General features: G+C 41.4%; 1 protein-coding gene across 1 annotated transcript in view; it reads right to left on the minus strand.

Annotated features, from left to right (window-relative positions):
• Nucleotides 1-18,341, minus strand: part of PAPPA2 (pappalysin 2) — a 281,009-nt gene that overhangs the window by 80,694 nt on the left and 181,974 nt on the right. Inside the window, exon 14 of the mRNA XM_024758833.1 lies at nucleotides 1,347-1,518. Within this exon, the coding sequence (XP_024614601.1) occupies nucleotides 1,347-1,518 (172 nt within the window). The remainder of the gene's footprint in view (nucleotides 1-1,346; nucleotides 1,519-18,341) is intronic.

Here is an 18,341-nt window from a genome sequence, read left to right on the forward strand (position 1 = left end):
CATCTCTTTTTAGTGTGAGTTAAGCTGAGTTAAGGGCAGGTGATAAGAGTTCTGCCTTTCTCACCAAAGCATCATAGACCAAGGAGTTGGTGCTTCAAGGTATGTTAAACCTGTCTCTCTCTATGCAGAACCTAAACCACCTGAAACCAAAGATTGTGTCTTTAAATCCTGACCATGTCTAAGCAAGTGAAATTCTCCCACAGATCTACAACCTGCTACGCAGTCAACTGGTACAAGATGAAAACAATTCCAATCTTCCAAACCACTGATACCTGACTAACCAATCGTGATTCCACTCTTCCCTCATCATACCTCATCTTTCTCATCTTCTTCTCAAGCATCATTACCTTTTTGCCTAATGCATCCTGTCTCTATCTCATATTGTGCTCATGTTTTCTAATGGTTGATTTCAATTTTCAAGTTCCTCTGTAGAGTACTGAAAGCTCTCTAAAGGAAAAATGGAAAATAAAATTCTTAGTTGAGAATACATTATCACGCTCATCATAATGGCCGCTTTGCAGAGAGCTAGGTGCCTATCATTTTGCTAGAAGCTGGTAAATTATGTCTAGTCAGTCGTCAAAATAACCCAGTGACATAAATCCTTCTGATTTCATTATTTTACAAACGTGGAAACAAACCTAAAGTGGTTAGTTTCTTTTGTGTGTTTGTCTTTACCTAAATTACATACCTACTAAACAGTGGAGTCAAAATTTCATTCCAGGTCTGTCTCTCAAACTACACTCTTCATTAACATATTCTACTACCTTCAGATCACCTTGAAATCTTCAAGTGGTGCATGGTGGTAGCTTGTAGAAATTTGGAAAATTCAGTTAAAGCTAGAATCATGATATAATCCCCACCTCAGTAACAGAAGGAAGAAAATCAGACTCTTTCCTCCAGTCTTCTTGTAAGGAGGACTGGTGGGGGCAGGGAAGGGGGCTGGTGCGTGGCAGTCAGACAATGAACCGCAAACAACCTGATTGCAAACTATTTTGCCTGCAAATTGTGAACAGGTCTAAACTGCAGCATTCCCATTTTGAAGCCAAAAGTGGGGGCCATAATTTCTGATAGGAAGATAAAAAAGCAAGGGAGAAGGATGGAACAAGTGTTCCTGTCTACTGCCCGCCTGGAGAGAAATTGACACCCTAGTTAATGGAAACTGTACCTGTTCTTATATATACCTTGCATTTCTATAAAGCCATGCTTCTCCTTGCTTGTTAGATTCCTCATTTTTCCTTTCAGACGATTTAGAAACACGTGCCTTTCCCCATCCAGCCAGGGGGAGGAACATGCCTACAGTCCCTCCCCAGGGGCTTGGTCCTGATGACCACGGGTTTCCAACTCACCTGCATGGGCCTGAGGTACTGCCCACTGCTGGCCTGAAGGTCAAACCCCCTTTGACAGGTGATAGAGCACTTCATGTGACCTGGGCCACCAGAGGTACAGTTCACCACATCCGCGTGATCAAGCAGCAATGGCACACAGCTGCCCTGCTCCCCACAGGGCCGATGGACACAGCTGGAGATGACAGAAACAGAAGTATCTTAAACGGACTCAGAACTGATAGGCAGCAGCAAAGGCTTTGCATCTCCCTCTGGGAAGTGCCTCTAAACCAAAGAGAACATTGTTTCTCCAAAGCCTACATTAAATTCATTACTTCCTTCTGTGTGACCTGGAACCACGCAACATAAAATGAACAAGAACAATATCATCTACGAAGTGATTATGAACTGGCTTTCTACGGCTCTTGCAGGAGGACAAAATGATGGTGGAACAGGTGGGGAGCGTGTCTCAAGAGCTCTGGATGGCATCAGAAATGAAAAGATCAGAGGATAATCCTTGAAATATTTCATAACCAGTACTCTGGGCCCCAAACAATCAGAACAGACACAGGACAAAGGTCAGGAGTGAATCCTGGAGGCCCCTGGTTGTGTCAGGCATTAAACTTTCTGTTGTTCGATCACAGGTTTGTCGCAGGGGACCCTGTAGGAAGGGCCTGGTTGTTTGAGATGGCAGAAAAAGCAACATTTATTTACTGATTGTCATGGAAATATTTTTGACAACTGGCATACACCATTGAATATCAGCACCGGCTAATCAGAAATTGAGCCCATGGCAGAAAGAAGAAACTCACACATATCAGATCCCTACCACATGCCTGACGTTGTTCTACATGCTTCCAGGACATTATCTCAGCAGCGGAGAACTGCTGTCCAGATCTCAAGGGCTAGTCAACTGGGAACAGGAGGGATAGGTAACTCCCCAGGGTTTGGGGAGACTCTGCTGGGACCATAACAGCAGCAACGATGCAACAGAGATGGACCTAGAGATTGTCATACTGAGTGATGTAAGTCAGACAGAGAAAGACAAATATCATATGATATCGCTTATATGTGGAATCTAAAAAAAGAGTACAAATGAACTTACCCACAAAACAGAAACAAAGTTACAGATGTAGAAAACAAATTAATGGTTACCAGTGGGTAAGGTGGGGGAGGGATAAATTGGGAGATTGGGATTGACAACCTGAAACCACCACAACATTGTAAATCAACTATACAAAAAAAAGAGGGGGGGCATGCAACAGAGCCGAAAGAGGGTTACCCTCTTATCAAGGCAGAACAACAGAGATTAAAATTTAGAGCAACTGCCCCCAGGCTGTGTGAATTTGAATCCTGGATTCACCATTTACTACTACCTGTATGCTTTGGTTATTTATTCCCTGGTATTTCAGCTCCTTCCCCCATGAGATGGGGATAATAATGGTGCATATCCCACAGGGTTGTTATTGTTCCTGGGTTAATTCTCTCTACTGCTCCACTGCAAATGGCCCAAGTCCCACCTTCAGTGGCCTGTTTTTTATGAACCAGCCACATGTTTTAATTTTCCCACTTCTGTACTTTTGCTCAATTTGTTGTGTTTTCTAAAAGGCTTTCCTTCTCCAAGAAGCCCCTCCAGATATCTTCCTCCCTCGAACCTCTCAGGGAAATTTAAAAAATAACTCTTCTAACGCTTCTTTTACTCTATCTTTTAGTATAGTCATGTATGCATTTGATTGTTCAGTTAATTAATTTATCCATCCTTTGATCCACAAGGCAATTAGTATCTGTCTCTTAAATGCTGTTGAATCTCCCAACTAGATTATGATATTCATGAAGACAAACACTGACTCCTACCCATTTTTGTATTCACCATACACCTCATTGTAGGAGTTACAATAAGTGTCTGCTGAATTAAATTTGTTCATATCATAGACATCAAAGTAAGTCAATGGCTATCAAAATGGTAAATTTGTTAAATTTTATAGTGATAGGTGGGGATATGAAATACAAAAATATCATTATCAGACGACAGAGGATGGGAGGGAGATGCAAGAGGGAGGAGATACGGGGATATATGTATATGCATAGCTGATTCACTTTGTTATAAAGCAGAAACCAACACATCATTGTAAAGCAATTATACTCCAATAAAGACGTTAAAAAAGAAAAAAAATGATCCAACCATCTTGCCCTACTCATTCATTCATTCATTCATAAACATTTACTGAGCACTTAGCATTGGCAAGGCATCGGTCTCAGTACTGGGGATAAAATAAATATGCCCTTAAAGAACTCATAGTCTAGTGGTGTAGAACAAGAAGATATTTTCTGATATTTTCTTGCTCGTGATGTTTTTGCCAGTGGTACTAAATATTAGTTAAAATGGCTTCTGTGAGTCTCGTCATCATTAATTTGTTCTATTTGCCCTTGAATTGTGTTAGCAGCCAACGACCTTATCAAGGAGCTGGGCAACAATATAAGAAAGTGGAAAATAGGGGCTTCCCTGGTGGCGCAGTGGTTAAGAATCCGCCTTCCAATGCAGGGGACACGGGTTTGATCCCTGGTCCAGGAAGATCCCACATGCCAAAGAGCAACTAAGCCGCGTGTGCCACGACTACTGAGCCTGCGCTCTAGAGCCTGCGAGCCACAACTACTGAAGCCCGCACGCCTAGAGCCTGTGCTCTGCAACAAAAGAAGCCACTGCAACGAGAAGCCTGCGCACCACAGCGAAGAGTAGCCCCCGCTTCCGGCAAACAGAGAAAGCCCGCACGCAGCAACGAAGACCCAGCGCAGCCAAAACTAAGTAAATAAATAAAAAAAAAAGAAAGTGGAAAATAAAATGTCATTGAATTGAACATACTGCCTTGAAATAATTGAGAATTGCTTTAAAAAGCACTAGTCCAAAAAGTATGGATTTGATTCAAATATGCTAAAGTTGCTGCCCCTGATCTTGTACCCATGGGGTTTAAGTTACACGTCAGGGATTTAAGTTATATGTCAGTGACATTCTCATTTCTTTTACCTATGCTTATTAGGTATAGGATGGAGGAATTGGAGTTGAGTGGTATGAAGGAAACTTTTTTACTCCTTTAAGCTCTGATTATTCTCTGTGAAGGTGTAGTATTCCCTCAGAATCACTCCGGGAGCCTGATGAAGGGAGGAATATATGAATTGCGGGGGAATGACTGTTAATTGTCAGCATGGATTCTCCAAATCCAATGCTGCTAATTAGGTATGCAATACAGGAAATAAACCTTTGTCTCCGAGTCTTTATTCAGCCTAGCTGGATAAGGAATCTGAAACCTGACGGTCCTTCATGGAATGAGATCAGAACACCTCATTAGTGATGCTAAAGAACTTCAAGTTCCACAGATACTACATGCCCTTGATGTGCACAAAACGTAATATTTCTTCAGCGTGTTAAGCAGAGAAGACTGGTAAACAGAGAGTCATTAACAGTTCTGGTTCATGTCAGCTCACTGCCAAGAAATTAATGTGAAATAATAGCACGTGCTATTTTCCAGTGACTCCGTCCAATTCATCCATGTCATCACTGAGGACAAATACGTGCTGAGATAAGACACAAAACAAATACTCTGAATGAGCCTCCTTCCATCAAGATGGTGTTCCATTAACTACTGTTGCTATGACTACCAGTATTAAAAGTCCATCCAGCCTTGGCAGCAAGGGAGGAAGAATGAGACAGGGGATGATAGAAAAGAGGGAAAGTGGCATGAAATAAGACCAAGACAAAAAAAAAAGAAAAGCATCAAACCCAGACCTGTTTATGAAGTGAGAAATGGTTTTAGGGCAGCTGCTGCAAATTCTTTCACTAGCTTATATTTCCATTTGCTTCCTTTTTAAGGAATTTGTTTTATGAGAGTGGTGTTTGTCAGGTCATTAGCTTCTGATGGCATCTGGTATCAATTGCAGACTTCTCTCCTTTGCACCCCAACCCCAAACCCCTTTTTGTGTTTCTCTTCCACTACAAATACTGCTTCCCTGAGTGAAGTTTCTGTGTTCTCCTTTTTCCCATGCTCCTGATACATTCTTCTTTCTGGCTACTGTTACATTAAGCCCCAATATCATAATGATAATGCTGATAGTAAACATAATTAGTCTTAAAACTTTTCAAAAGCTTTCTTCTTAGGGTCTTTGGACAAATGTTAATGAAAGTGGCAGCAGTGAAGCCTTACAATGTCCCAGAGAGATGGGCAGTTAGGTATTTATCTTGGTTTGACATACAAGGAAACTAAAGCTGTTTGAAGACGGGCTGGAGGCTGCACAGTGAGTTAGAGGAAAATCCTCAGGCTGGGTCTCAGAGTCCTCACTCTCGGGGCCAGCCTAGACCACCAGGCCGTCTCCCTGGTGATGAGGTGGCTCTCCTGTTGCTTTCTTCTCCATTCAGGAGCTAGCATCGTTGGCCAGGATGAGCCAAGAAGCTCCTCTGCAGGGTAGTCAGGGGGGAAAGAGTAGACTATTAAATGGTTGGTCTCAGTTTTGAGCTGAGAGAAAAATCAAAATTGGCAATTTTTGTCCAGCTGCCACTGTCTGCATGATGCCCTGCTAAGCGTGTTTCTTCCTTTGGCAACCACTTCTCACCCTTCCACCCATCTTTTTCCAGACCTTTCCCCACACCCCATCACAATGTGTTCTCGGGTAAGGATATGATGCAGCCAGTCAGATGTGATTCACAGGTATTTCCATTTTAACAGGAGAGAAAAGTTTGAAGGCAAAGGAATGAGTTTTTCATGATAGAATCTTAAGTCAGTAGGCCCTCAGAGGTCACATTATGTAGATGGTCACCTTACCCATCATTCTAGCTTTGCTCTTTGCGTCTCCACTTCCCCAATAAGCCTCTACTCTCTCCCTTCTTGTCCTCACTTCCGGAAGCCATCATGTTTGAGGATTTTAAAAAATGCTTTCAATAGAGAAATCCCTTTTCAAAATGTATGTTAGCCCTGGGCTATCTTCTTGCATATAACCTGCTTGTGGACACCAAGGCACACTAGTAGCACCGTCCTACCAAAATGATGTGTGTGCTTCCTTTTCGTTTGGGCCTCTGCGTGATGCCTTGGGAAACCTCTGTTGGCAGAGTTCCATAAAAGAATGGCCCTCATCTGCCACAAGGCAGACTTTGTCAACCACAGTTGTATATTTAACTCACTTAGAGGTAGCATTTAAAAAATAAAGATACCCAGGCTCTGTCCCCCGGAGATTTTGATTCTCTAGGTTTGTGGTGGGATCCTCACAGCTGTGATTTTATTTTAAGTTTCAAAGTTTTTCAGGCTCACCAGGAGTGAAACCCGGCACCATAAAGATCTGGGTATGTGTAACCTGAAAGATATGTCAACAAATTCCATAGGCCAAGACTATAAAATAACAAATGCTGATTCCAGAAGGAGAAACTCGTTCCACTGTTTCATCATTATGCTTTAATGTTTTCAGCACAAATTATCACGTGGGAGTCATAAGACAGATCAAAAGTATAAAACATTTCCCCCATTCTGAAGAATCTTTCAATACGGCTGAAGAGAGAAAATAATTAAATCATGTGGTACCGATTATAAATCCATGGCTGTTCCAGAGAAAGTTTTATCATTGGATATGATTTGACCTCAATAAATTAATAGGATTTGGAAAGGCAAAAGAGATATGCCAGAAAGATACCTCCAATGCTTTCCAGACAGAACACAGAGCAAAGTAGCACTCTAAAAACCTAGACAAAATCACCATTTCCTCTCCCTGCCACTGAGAACTGAGGAAAATTCAGTGGGGGCAGGGCTCTTAAATTCTGACTAACAAATTTAAAGAACCTATATGGAAAAGAGTCAACATCGATATTTGATGATAGACTTAGAGGGAAGCCCCCCAAATCTTCCCCTACCTTCCAGGGGTTGGTGAGGAACAGAGTAAGACTAACATCAGAAAGCAGACATCATTCTCAGCAGAGACAGAAGACAGACTCACTAACAAACCTACAATGAGCTGTGCCCCAGGGCATGCCAAATCAGGCACATTTAAAAATTTTCCATTGCTTGAGGCCACTAGAGTGAAGCTGGCTTCACTTCCAGCCAAGGTCCACATTTGGGAAGCTGGGTAGCTCCTAAGGAATGGCTGAAGTCCTGGCTGTTCTGTCCACAGCTTCCTCACAGCTTTGGTGTAAGGTTCCCCTGAGGGTCTGTGCCATCCTGGAGGAATTTCAGAAGGCTATGACACTATTCCACTATTCAGAATCAATAGTGAAACCTTATTTCTCCCATGTAAGAACTGATGCAAGTTATGCACTAAAGATCCCATTTCTTGCATGTGACAGATGGAGGGTGGGGAAGACCTTTAAAAATGATCTTAGAGGAACCACAGTTTGTTAAAACTAAAATGGACCTTAAAGATAATTCAACCCTAATTCCTCATTTTAGAGATGAGGAAATTGAGCCCAAAAGAAATTATGGGATATTCCACAACTTCCTACCACACTCAGACTACAATATAATAACAAAGAAACATTTAATTAAGCTTTAGATTAAACTCAAAATCAGGTTGACATCAGCTCAAGAACTTTTCTAAAGACAACGTCCCACCCTCCCTCAGGCATCCAACTTGATATCTGGAATCTAGATTAGTTTAGGAGAAACTTTCTGGCACCTGTGCCATACTTTTTGAGAAATAGCATGGTGTGATGGAGAAAGTAGTAGATCAAGGCCAATGTGACTTGGGCTCAGGTCTTGGCTTGTCCCTGCTTAAATCTATGACATTGGGTAAGTCTCTTAACCACTCTGGCCTTTGTCTGCAAATCTGTAAAATGATGGGGTTAAACAAGGTTCTCTCAAGGGTCCCTTCCAGCTTTAACATGGTATTTAACTTTCTAGGTGAGGTGACGCTGCTACTGGGGTGGGAGTACAGAAAACCCATGAATGGGCAGGATGTGGTAGAGAACCCAAAAAAAGAGTTGCTCACAATCTTTCTTCCCTAGTGTAAGTTTTTGCTTAATGTCACAACATTTAAGTTGTTTAGTTAAACAAAATATTGCAATTCATTTATCCAAGAAGTGCCACCATTGACCAAATAGCAATCCCAGTGGTTTCTGTAGAAACAACTCTTTGAAGGTTACATAGTGAAAGAGGATCAGATTTCTCTCCATTCCTCCACTTTGTTTTACCAATTCTTATTGAAATAAGAGAGTATGGGCTAAGAAGAAATGTATGCTCTGGGTTTGGCAGCAGACGGAAATAATACGTACAGAAAGTAGAGTGGGCTGGAAGAGATGGAGTCCTCGTTAATCTTCCCACCACCAACAGCAAAACCAAATAATAATAATAATAATATCCACCCTTAGAGAGCTTTGCTGTTTCTCCAAACAAATACAAAAACATATGGCCACCATTCTGGCTCCCCATTCTACTTCCTCCTTACTACTGGCTCCATCTTTGCTTTGTAGGGCAAGAACCAGATTAAATGTCAAGTACATTTCCATCAGCCTCCTTGGGCAGAACAAAGCTGGTACTTTGAGGGGTTTTACTGAAAGGTCATACTGACCAAGAAGGGAAAATTAATTCAAATTCTTCTCCTCTGAAGAGTCTCATCTGATAGAAACAGAGGAATCTCAGTAATAATTCTGATTTTTCTATCACGTGACAAAGAAATGAATTACTGCACTAAGCAGACTTCTCCTTCCTTCCTGTATCCTGGGAAAGTGGAGGTTTTCTCTGCCCCTCTATTGAAGTCTTTGCCCCTAAGTTGGCCCCTGAAAACATCTCTGTCAGGAGATGTCCATCTCTTCCTCGAATGTGACCTATTCATAAGTTCAGGACTGGACTCTGGTGGCCCCAGGACTAGTAATTTGCTTCACTCATTTCTATTTCAGGGCATGGTTTTTTACCATGCCTGATTGTAACACTAGAAGTCCCATCCAAATGCCCCCTCTTCCTCTAAAGAAAAACAGATTTACATCACACAGCCAAAAGCACTCCCTTTCAAAATCCCTGTCTCACCAAGTTTCAGAACTGACGATTTTAATGTAGATTATAAAATATGTGGAACACCAAAGAAAGAGTCAAAACAATTTCTGGCTCACCGGCAGAGAATGTGTGCCCTAGCACAGCACCAAGGAAACATAATCACTCATCAGAAACAATAAAAACAAATATTATGTCTATATAGAATATGTATAATAAACTTTTTTTCCAGTTTGCGAAGGCAGTAACCATTTCCACGTGAGGCATTTCCTAATGAGGAGTGATCACTGGAGCCCCCAAATGACTGCACTGCTGACTCCCCCTACCCACCGCACTATTCTTCCCGGGGCACCAATTAAACTATTAATTCAGGAGTGACACTTCCCCAGCCATATTCATAGGCCAAGGCTGGGGAATTGTGAAACAGGTGGAGTTAAGTGAGGGAACAACATAATCCTGAGAATAAAGTTTAATGGGTATGGGGAGGTGGGGGTGGTGGTGGGATGAACTGGGAGATTGGGATTGACATGTATACACTAATATGTATAAAATAGGTAACTAATAAAAAAATATGCTTGCAAAAAAAAAACAAAACAGTTTAATGGGCATGAGCTTCCATCTGTGGCATTCCTAGAACAGTACTTACAAGGCAGGAAGAAAGGGCAGCATGGCTTCTGTGTGGCTATATACAAGCTACGCATTAACTGAGGTCTTGAGGAGTCGCAAGCCAGCACCTTGAATGAGCCCCAAATTCACATATAGAAGTAGAATATAAAACACATGTTGGGCCCCTCTGGGACTCTCTCTCCCCCTTGGCTTCCTTTCCCCATAAAGTTTCTGGACTCCCCAACAGAAGCTTCACATTGTTCCCATCATCTCGTAATTCAGGAATTTATCAGTCCTTGGTTGACATCAGATTTGGAATATTACTCTCTTCTGTCCTTTTGTTCTTCCTAGCATTCCCAAGCCTTGCAACATCAATGGCTCATTTGCTTATGGAGAAATGAAGGCCCAAAGAAGGGAAGGGACTGTCCTAAAATCGTGTGGTGAGACTGGATGATGCGGCCAAATGTGAGAGGCAGGGGTCTGGACATCGGGCTTGCTGCCATTCTAATCGCCAGGCTTCCTCTGTCTCCACAGTTATGGCTACACCGAACCGTGGCCTGAGAGTCCTTGCAACCAGAACTTAGGGTCAAATCCGTCAACAGTGTCTGTCTATTTGACAGGCTGGCAAGACGACAGAACCCTGGAAATACTGGCTTGTTTTTATTTTCTGTGCTTTCTCCACCAGCTGCCGTTAATACAGACCATAAGCACAGGGCCAGCCCTGAGAAAAATTGGGAAGCAGGTGATATTTTAAACTCATTTCTCTTTTCAGCACCAATTGTCCCGCTTCTCATACTCCCCCAAACTTCCAGTTACCTACACTAGGTTGCATTTCAGCAGGGCTCTGGTAGACTTTTGAATTGGCAAGGTCCATAAGAGAATACTTCTGGCATAAACAGATGATAACGACTTAAGACATTTCTATTTCTATTAAGTGGTTACTGACTATTTTAAAGAGACCGCTGGAGATTATCAGGACTTGAACAAAATAATTCCTAATTGTGGACTTTCAGACACTGTGATAAGGCGTTGGGAATTAGTGTTGTGAAGTCACTGTTTTGAAACCAGCCTTAGCGGTAGACTCCAACCACAAGTCTTCCTAAGATGTCTGTGCCTGTAGCCCTGAAATCTGAAACCTGAAAGCTGCCACCCAACTGGTTCTAAGAATGTATCCCACCATCTCAGACAAAGTAATATTTTAATAAAGGAACCATCTCAGACAACGTAATATTTTAATAAAGGCTATTTCTAGAGTAGTCTAGCCATGCCCCAATAAACCCCTAAATGAGACCATGTCCATGACCTTTCCATTTTTCCTCTATAACCCCATGAGAGTAAACAGTTGAAAAGACTCAAACAGCTCACTGTGCCTCCCAAAGCAGATCTGTCTTTCACCAGGCCATCCATCATCGGCCAGGAGAACCAGAATCCTCGCCAGTGGATTCTCCTCCTTCCCTCTTATTTTATGGACAAATCATTCTGGGAAAAGGAAGTTGAGCAAGAAACCTAGGGAACAATTGAGCAGCTATAATTCTTTTCTTGCTTAAGAAGCAAAAACTGATTGAATGTTAATTTGCTAAACTGCTTTGGGGAAGAAGATAATCAAATGAATAGAAATGCAATACATATTTCATTTCTGTACGGCCTTTCCCAGCAGCAAGAGAGAACAGTTCCCATCATCCTGGAACATTAAAAGGAAACCTTATGCTAAATATAAAAGATGAAGAGCCAAAGGATAAATAGATGCTTTAACCTGTAGCCCCTAGCACAAGAAAGGAAGAAGCCCTTTACTTTGCGAGGCTATCAAAAGGGTGGTGATTGGAATGTTTTACATAGGACTGAGTAGGGAACAGAGAAGCCTGGCAAGGTATAGGGGCCCAATCCAGGAAGAGAAGGAAGGGAAAGTGTTGGCATTTTAAATCTGAGCTCCAAATAATTGAGGCGCGATAGGAATTGGTAAAGCAGCAGCAATGAGGGTTCCAGGGAATAATGAAGCATGAAGCAGAATGACGGATAATAGAGATGGAATGATCCTATTACCAAGACCAGGCTCACAAACTGATTACAGCAGGGATGGAATGCCAAGGCACTGAGCTGTGCCCTGGCTGCATGCCCCCGGACTCAGGCTCAGAGGCCTTATAATCTAGCCCCAGCTCTACCAGTAATCTATGGTGCAACCAAGAAGAAACATTTTTACACCTGAGGAGTCCCAACATCTTCCGAATGGAAAACAGAGCCACTTGCTTCCAGAAATTCTCTGGGGGTTATAAAAGTCACAGAAGTGAAGTCTATGGAAAAGGTGCTTTCCTTTCTACCACATCCCTCCACTCCCCAACCAAAATCCCATGTCTGCCAAGAATTCTCCACGGACAATGGAGGGTGACCCAGAAATCCGCTATACTTGACTTACTGATGAAGGTGCTATCTTCTTGGTCAGCAGATCCACCTTTTCAAGATTAGCTTTCTAAGGCTAAAGATATCTTTTGTGTCACAGCACAGCAATGTCATTCAAAGGGGGGATCTGAAGAGGCAAGGCAGCTGAGGGGAGCCAGCCTGAGATAGCATTAACCCTGCGTGTTACCGAAGTTTGCGCGTGAATCGCAAATGGAAAGATATGAGTTATTTGGTGGTGGCTGACTGTTGGCTTTTCTCCCTGAATTATTTATTTTTTACAGTCCCTGCTTCAGGAAACAGAATCTGAAGAACAGAGGCTCCACAGAGAAAACAAAAGTGACTAAACTAATATACATGTACATAAATTTGTAGGTCTCTGTGCATCCTGAGACACTTCAAATCAGCTATACACTATTCTTTGATTACTCATTTTTAAAAATAAATTTATTTATTTATTTATTTATTTATTTTTGGCTGTGTTGGGTCTTCGTTGCTGTGTGTGGGCTTTCTCTAGTTGTGGTGAGCGGGGGCTACTCTTTGTTGTGGTGCGTGGGCTTCTCATTGTGGTGGCTTCTCTTGTTGTGGAGCATGGGCTCTAGGCGCTCGGGCTTCAGTAGTTGTGGAGCACAGGCTCGGTAGTTGTGGCGCACGGGCTTAGTTGCTCCGAGGCATATGGGATCTTCCCTGACCAGGGATCGAATCCATGTCCTCTTCATTGGCAGGCAGATTCTTAACCACTGTGCCACCAGGGAAGTCCCTACTCATTTTTAATTACCTGATTCTTTTCTTTACACAAGCATGATTAACAAAACATGGCAGGTATGTTACTTACGTCAGGCATTATGTCAAGTATAAAAGAGTTGGAGGCTGAACTCTCACTGATGTCCACAGTAACAGCCTAATAGTAAATGTTTTTAATGCATAAGATAAATTCTGCTTAAGAGCTGTTGCCTTGAATATACAATCATACACACACAATGTGTGTGTTCATTATTTCCTCTTGACTCAGACTTTATGTGCTCGTGCTCAGTTTGCTTTAACTAAAGAGGAAAATCCAGATTTATGCAGAAAAGATAAAAGGAAAGAAAGAGAAGAGAAAATCTGGGGATGACACTGCTGTTCACAAAAATATTTATATTTTACTTAAAAAATAATGCCTTTCTGAATGGCACAATCATTTAAAAAGTTAAATCATTTAAAAATTTAGTTATATAATTCAATGCATATTAATCTTCTCCAAAAGATTGCCTTGTGTAAAACAAAATACATACACACACACACTTACACATATATAACCACATTTCACTAGACCCAAATTGCTAAATAAATTAACCCTCAATTGTCCTACATTATGAAAAGAGTCAGAATGCAGATCATTTAAATAATAACCACTTTTTTATTTTTAGATTTTTAAAATAATTTTATGATTTTCTAGGAAACCCAATTGATGTTACTGATTGTTTTTCCCTTTAATGAACACTGTAACAATTCTGGATGAGCTGTTGAGAAGGTGGCTTTAGGCTTAGGAAAAAAGGAAAATGAACTTGGGAATAAAATGTGGAAATGGATCAGTCATAAAATGGATGTGGTGGACCTAGATAATGTAGTATTGGGAGGACATTCTCTGGTAAAAGGCTGTTTAGATAATCCACCTACCAAGAACTGCGGAATCCCTATAAGAAAGACCTTACTCTGGGAATCATTGTTCTTCCCTCATGCTTTTTTCCTGCATGCAAATTCCTCACATGTCCCTTGTGACCCAAGCTGCCTAGTAAGTTGAAACTACATCAGTAGAGTGTGTGGTTCTATCAGGCCATGAGACACATGCAGTGAGATCCTTGTAACTCCAAGGTCTAGGCACACTAGTCCAGCCTAACATATTTTGGTGGACATTATTCCAGCCTCTTAGAATCCACAACCTTGTGTAATTCTCTCAGCTTGAGTGCGGGTGGGACCAGTGACTTACTTCTAACCAAATGAATACGGCAAAGGTGACAATGTCACTTCTGAGTACACAACCTAAGATTGAAAGTTACTCTTGCTGAGAGACTCTCTCTTTATGGCTCTGAAGAAACAAATTGCCAAGTGTGAGCTGCCCCATGGAGATGGCTATGGGGTAAGGAACTGAGGACAGCATCTGTGCAACATCCAGCAGGAAACAGGCCCTCAGTCTGGCAGCATTTTGGGACCAAATGCCTACAGAGGACCCAGTTAAGCCTGGCCTAAAATCTTGAATTTCAGAAACTGTGAGAGTATAAATGTGTATTGGTTTAAGCTGCAGAAAACTAATACATACACAAACCAGGCTTTAAATTGTAGTCTTACTTCTGCCTTACCTGTACTTCTAATCTCCAAGAGAATGGAATATTTCTTTTCTGACTTTCTCTCCTCGAGGAATAAGATTCTTTTTGTCTGGGCTAGGACCGCAGAGGAGATGGGGCAAATTTTCTTTTTTTCTAATGACCCCAAATCCCCTGGATTCTGCCCATAAAATTGCCCCACTAGATAATTCATTTCCTGAACTTTTCCAAAAGTCCAAAATATCCTGACAATTCCACCATTTATTACCTACTCCATCAAATATCACCAGATCACCTGCATTACTTGGAGCCCACATCTACATTTCTTGGTTTCATGGATTCCTCAAAATAAATATGCCATTTGAATAGACATATCTAAAATACGGGTGCTCTTTAATTATTCCAGGGCCAGTTAAAATCTTCTTACCGCAGTCCAAATAACAGTTTGAGGGAGGGTGGAAGGATTTCTTGGAGAGTAACAGACATGAGTATATTTCTTTTTAAAAATAATTATTAATTTTGTTGTTGTTGTTGAGGTATAGTTGTTTTACAATGTTGTGTTAGTTTCTACTGTACAGCGAAGTGGAGTTCCCTGTGCTATACAGCAGGTTCTTATTAGTTATCTACTTTACACATATTAGCGTATACATGTCAATCCCAATCTCCCAATTCACCCCAGCCCACCCCCCCCACTTTCCCTCCTTGGTGTCCACACGTTTGTTCTCTACCTCTGTGTCACATGAGTATGTTTCTAAAACAGCTTTTCGTTCCTATAATGAAAACTTTCTTTACTAAAAACAAATTACTTTGATACTACTCTTAGTTTTGCTAGTTTTAAATAAGGTGAATTTGTACACACTGAGTCTCAGTTTCCTCAACTGAAAAATGATTCCTGGCATATTGTAGGCACTTAATAAATATTTTTTGAATGATGAATAGTCTGCCTCTTTCTACACACACACACACACACACACACACACACACACACACACACACACACACACACACACACACACACGCCATACAGAATAATTAGTTTTACAAATCAGTCTACATTAAATTTTTCAGAAGCCTTTCTTCTACGTGAAATAAAATATGGCAATGTATATACAATGTGTATACACACTCACATATTCACTGTTTTAGACATAAATTTTTACACAACTCAACTCTCAATTATCCACAAAGATAAGAAGGATCAAAGCATGACTATATACAGTGAGTGAGAAAGAATGTGAGAACAAGAGAGAGAGAGGAGAAATAACTCAGGTTTCCACATGGATATTCATTTAAAAAGATTAATGTCCTATTCAATTTTATATTAGAATACTTGGCTTCGATAACCTATAGTTTAAGGTAAACCTCAGAACCCACTATAGTTTTATATTTATGAGTATCTATTACTTGTTTTCCCTCTCAATCAGAATGTGTATTTATACTGAATAAGCTAGAGATATTTATACTTCATGTTTGCCTTGGACTTAAAATAAGTTCAAAGCATTAAAAAAAGAAAATATGCATTTCCAGTTAGGTCAGTCTACTTAAAAGTTATATTGAAAATTGGTCTTAGTATTAAAGCCAGGAACTTAAAGAAAATCTTAATCTGGAACATACAAGGCAGAGAGAAGGGGTTTCTTCATGGTTACTTGACAAGATATTTTCTGCCAGTTATCAGCTTATTCCCTCTCAGTTCCAAATCTCTACCTTCATTGCCCTGCTTTGCGATACTAGAGATGGACCATGCAAATATTGCTCTTTTGCCATTTAGCACGATGTCATGTTTTCCCAGTAGACGTAATTGGAGAGACACTGCAGGAGGAAGGGGTGTTTCTTCTTGATTCCTACGTGCTTTTTCTTCTTGATTCTGCAGCTCTTTGATGTCCAACACAGCCTCGGTCTAGTGGTGCTCACCCCCTAATGAGTTTCAGTGACACCCTGCATGTCCCAGCAGTTCTACCAGCACTGCAGCTGGCTTCCCAGCAAAGGTACTCCAGTGAATGACTTCCCACAAAGTTTCAGCAGCACCCCAATGGGTGGCTTCCCATCAAGTTTCATCAGTGCCCAGCAGGTGACCTCCCAGAAAGTTTTAGCAGCGCCCCAATGACAGCTTTCCATAAAGTCCCAATAGCACCTCAACAGACAGCTTCTTAATGAGCTTTGATCAGCACCCCAGTGGGTGGTTTCTTGATTGCCAGTCTCAGCCTATGAAACCTCAGCAAACTTCTCTGTCGCCCAGTGTGCCACTGCTCCACCCTCTCCAATGAGATCAAAATCACAGCCTTGGAGGGGGTCAGGTACTCTTCCTTGGATACTCTTCCCTCATCCCTAAAAGTAATGATCGCTCCCTTTATCTACCATTCTTCTATGTTAGGGTTCTCTTTACCATTTAGTAGTTAATCCTCTGTTACTAGTCAATAGTTATTTATATTTATCTTCCTCTATTCTAATTACTGTGTCCTGACTGACTGACTGAAACAACGGAACTGGAAATGGTAGTAGGAGATAGAGTCACAAAGATAGAATTTGGGAATCTGTTTGGTTGTGCCTTTGGGCTTGAGTACAATGCTGAGCTACTTGTCAATGGGAAATGGGATGCTAATAATCAATGACACGCAGTGGGACCACAATTACCAAGCTATCATCTTTGGCTATTGTTGTGAAGAGCCAACCGGGAACCCAAACTCCTGCTGTACTTGACCACAGGTGTCCTACACACCACTGCTGAGCCCATCACAGCAGCCAGAGAGAAGGAAGTACATCAAAACCAGGAAGAGAAGACCCTTTCTCCTACAGTGTGTTTCCAGAACCCTCTGTTGACAAAAGCTAACACTGTGCCAGTCAGCAAAGGATAAATATCAATAAAATCCTGCTCTCGTACTATGAGTTAGGGTGATAAGGGTGGATTTAGAGGTGAGAAGCAATAAGTTGACTGATAACTATCACAACTTGTCAAAGGAGGATGGTAAAAATGATAAAGATGGGAAATGGTGTGGAAACCGCCTGGGCTGTCCTCCCACCTGGTGTTTGAATGTACTACAAACTCTACATGGATCATTCTCAGGTAATCTCACAAGAATATTCTGAGGTAATTTCTCCCTGTTTCCCACTGAAATACCAACAATACAGAAAAATATGAAAACTCTTATCAATACCAAAAACCAAGGTGGATAGCTGGACTCTGAGGATTTTTCTCCTGATTTCAAAATGTATTGGAGTTGAATTGAGAAATATCACCGGAAGCCAAAACATGCATTTCTTGTTTTGTTTTCTGAAAAAAGCAAAGCAAATAAAGAATAGAGCCATACTAAAACAAAAGAGGGAAACAGGTCACTCTTTCTTCATTCCCTGGCCCCTGTAAAGACCAGAGAGCTGGGCACTACTTTTCAGGGGTCACAGTTCTGTTCTCTATCCATCAGTCCTCATCAGTACCCTTTCTGTACTCATTTCAAGATTTCCGGTCAGGAAGTATAAGGGTCTTGGTGGGGTGAGGTAGAAGCAAGTGGAGAGAAGGGAGAACCATTGGCAAAGGCCATTGAATCCTGAGAGATAACTGTCCCAAAGGTAAGAATGCTACAGAGTCCTAAAGAATACTACAGGCTTGAGGACCATGAGATAAAATTTCAGAATAAAAGCTTGGAGTAGTTTTACACAGTGAAATCCTACTGTCTTTGTAAACAGTGCAGTAAAGCAATGTGCCCTGGCCTCACTGGCAGGGAAGATAGAGAAAGGTTAAAAATAAAACAGAGGCAAACATTTATCAAACA

Source organism: Neophocaena asiaeorientalis, unplaced genomic scaffold (genome assembly GCF_003031525.2).
Source record: "Neophocaena asiaeorientalis asiaeorientalis breed wild unplaced genomic scaffold, Neophocaena_asiaeorientalis_V1.1 scaffold182, whole genome shotgun sequence".
Classification (NCBI taxonomy): domain Eukaryota; kingdom Metazoa; phylum Chordata; class Mammalia; order Artiodactyla; family Phocoenidae; genus Neophocaena; species Neophocaena asiaeorientalis.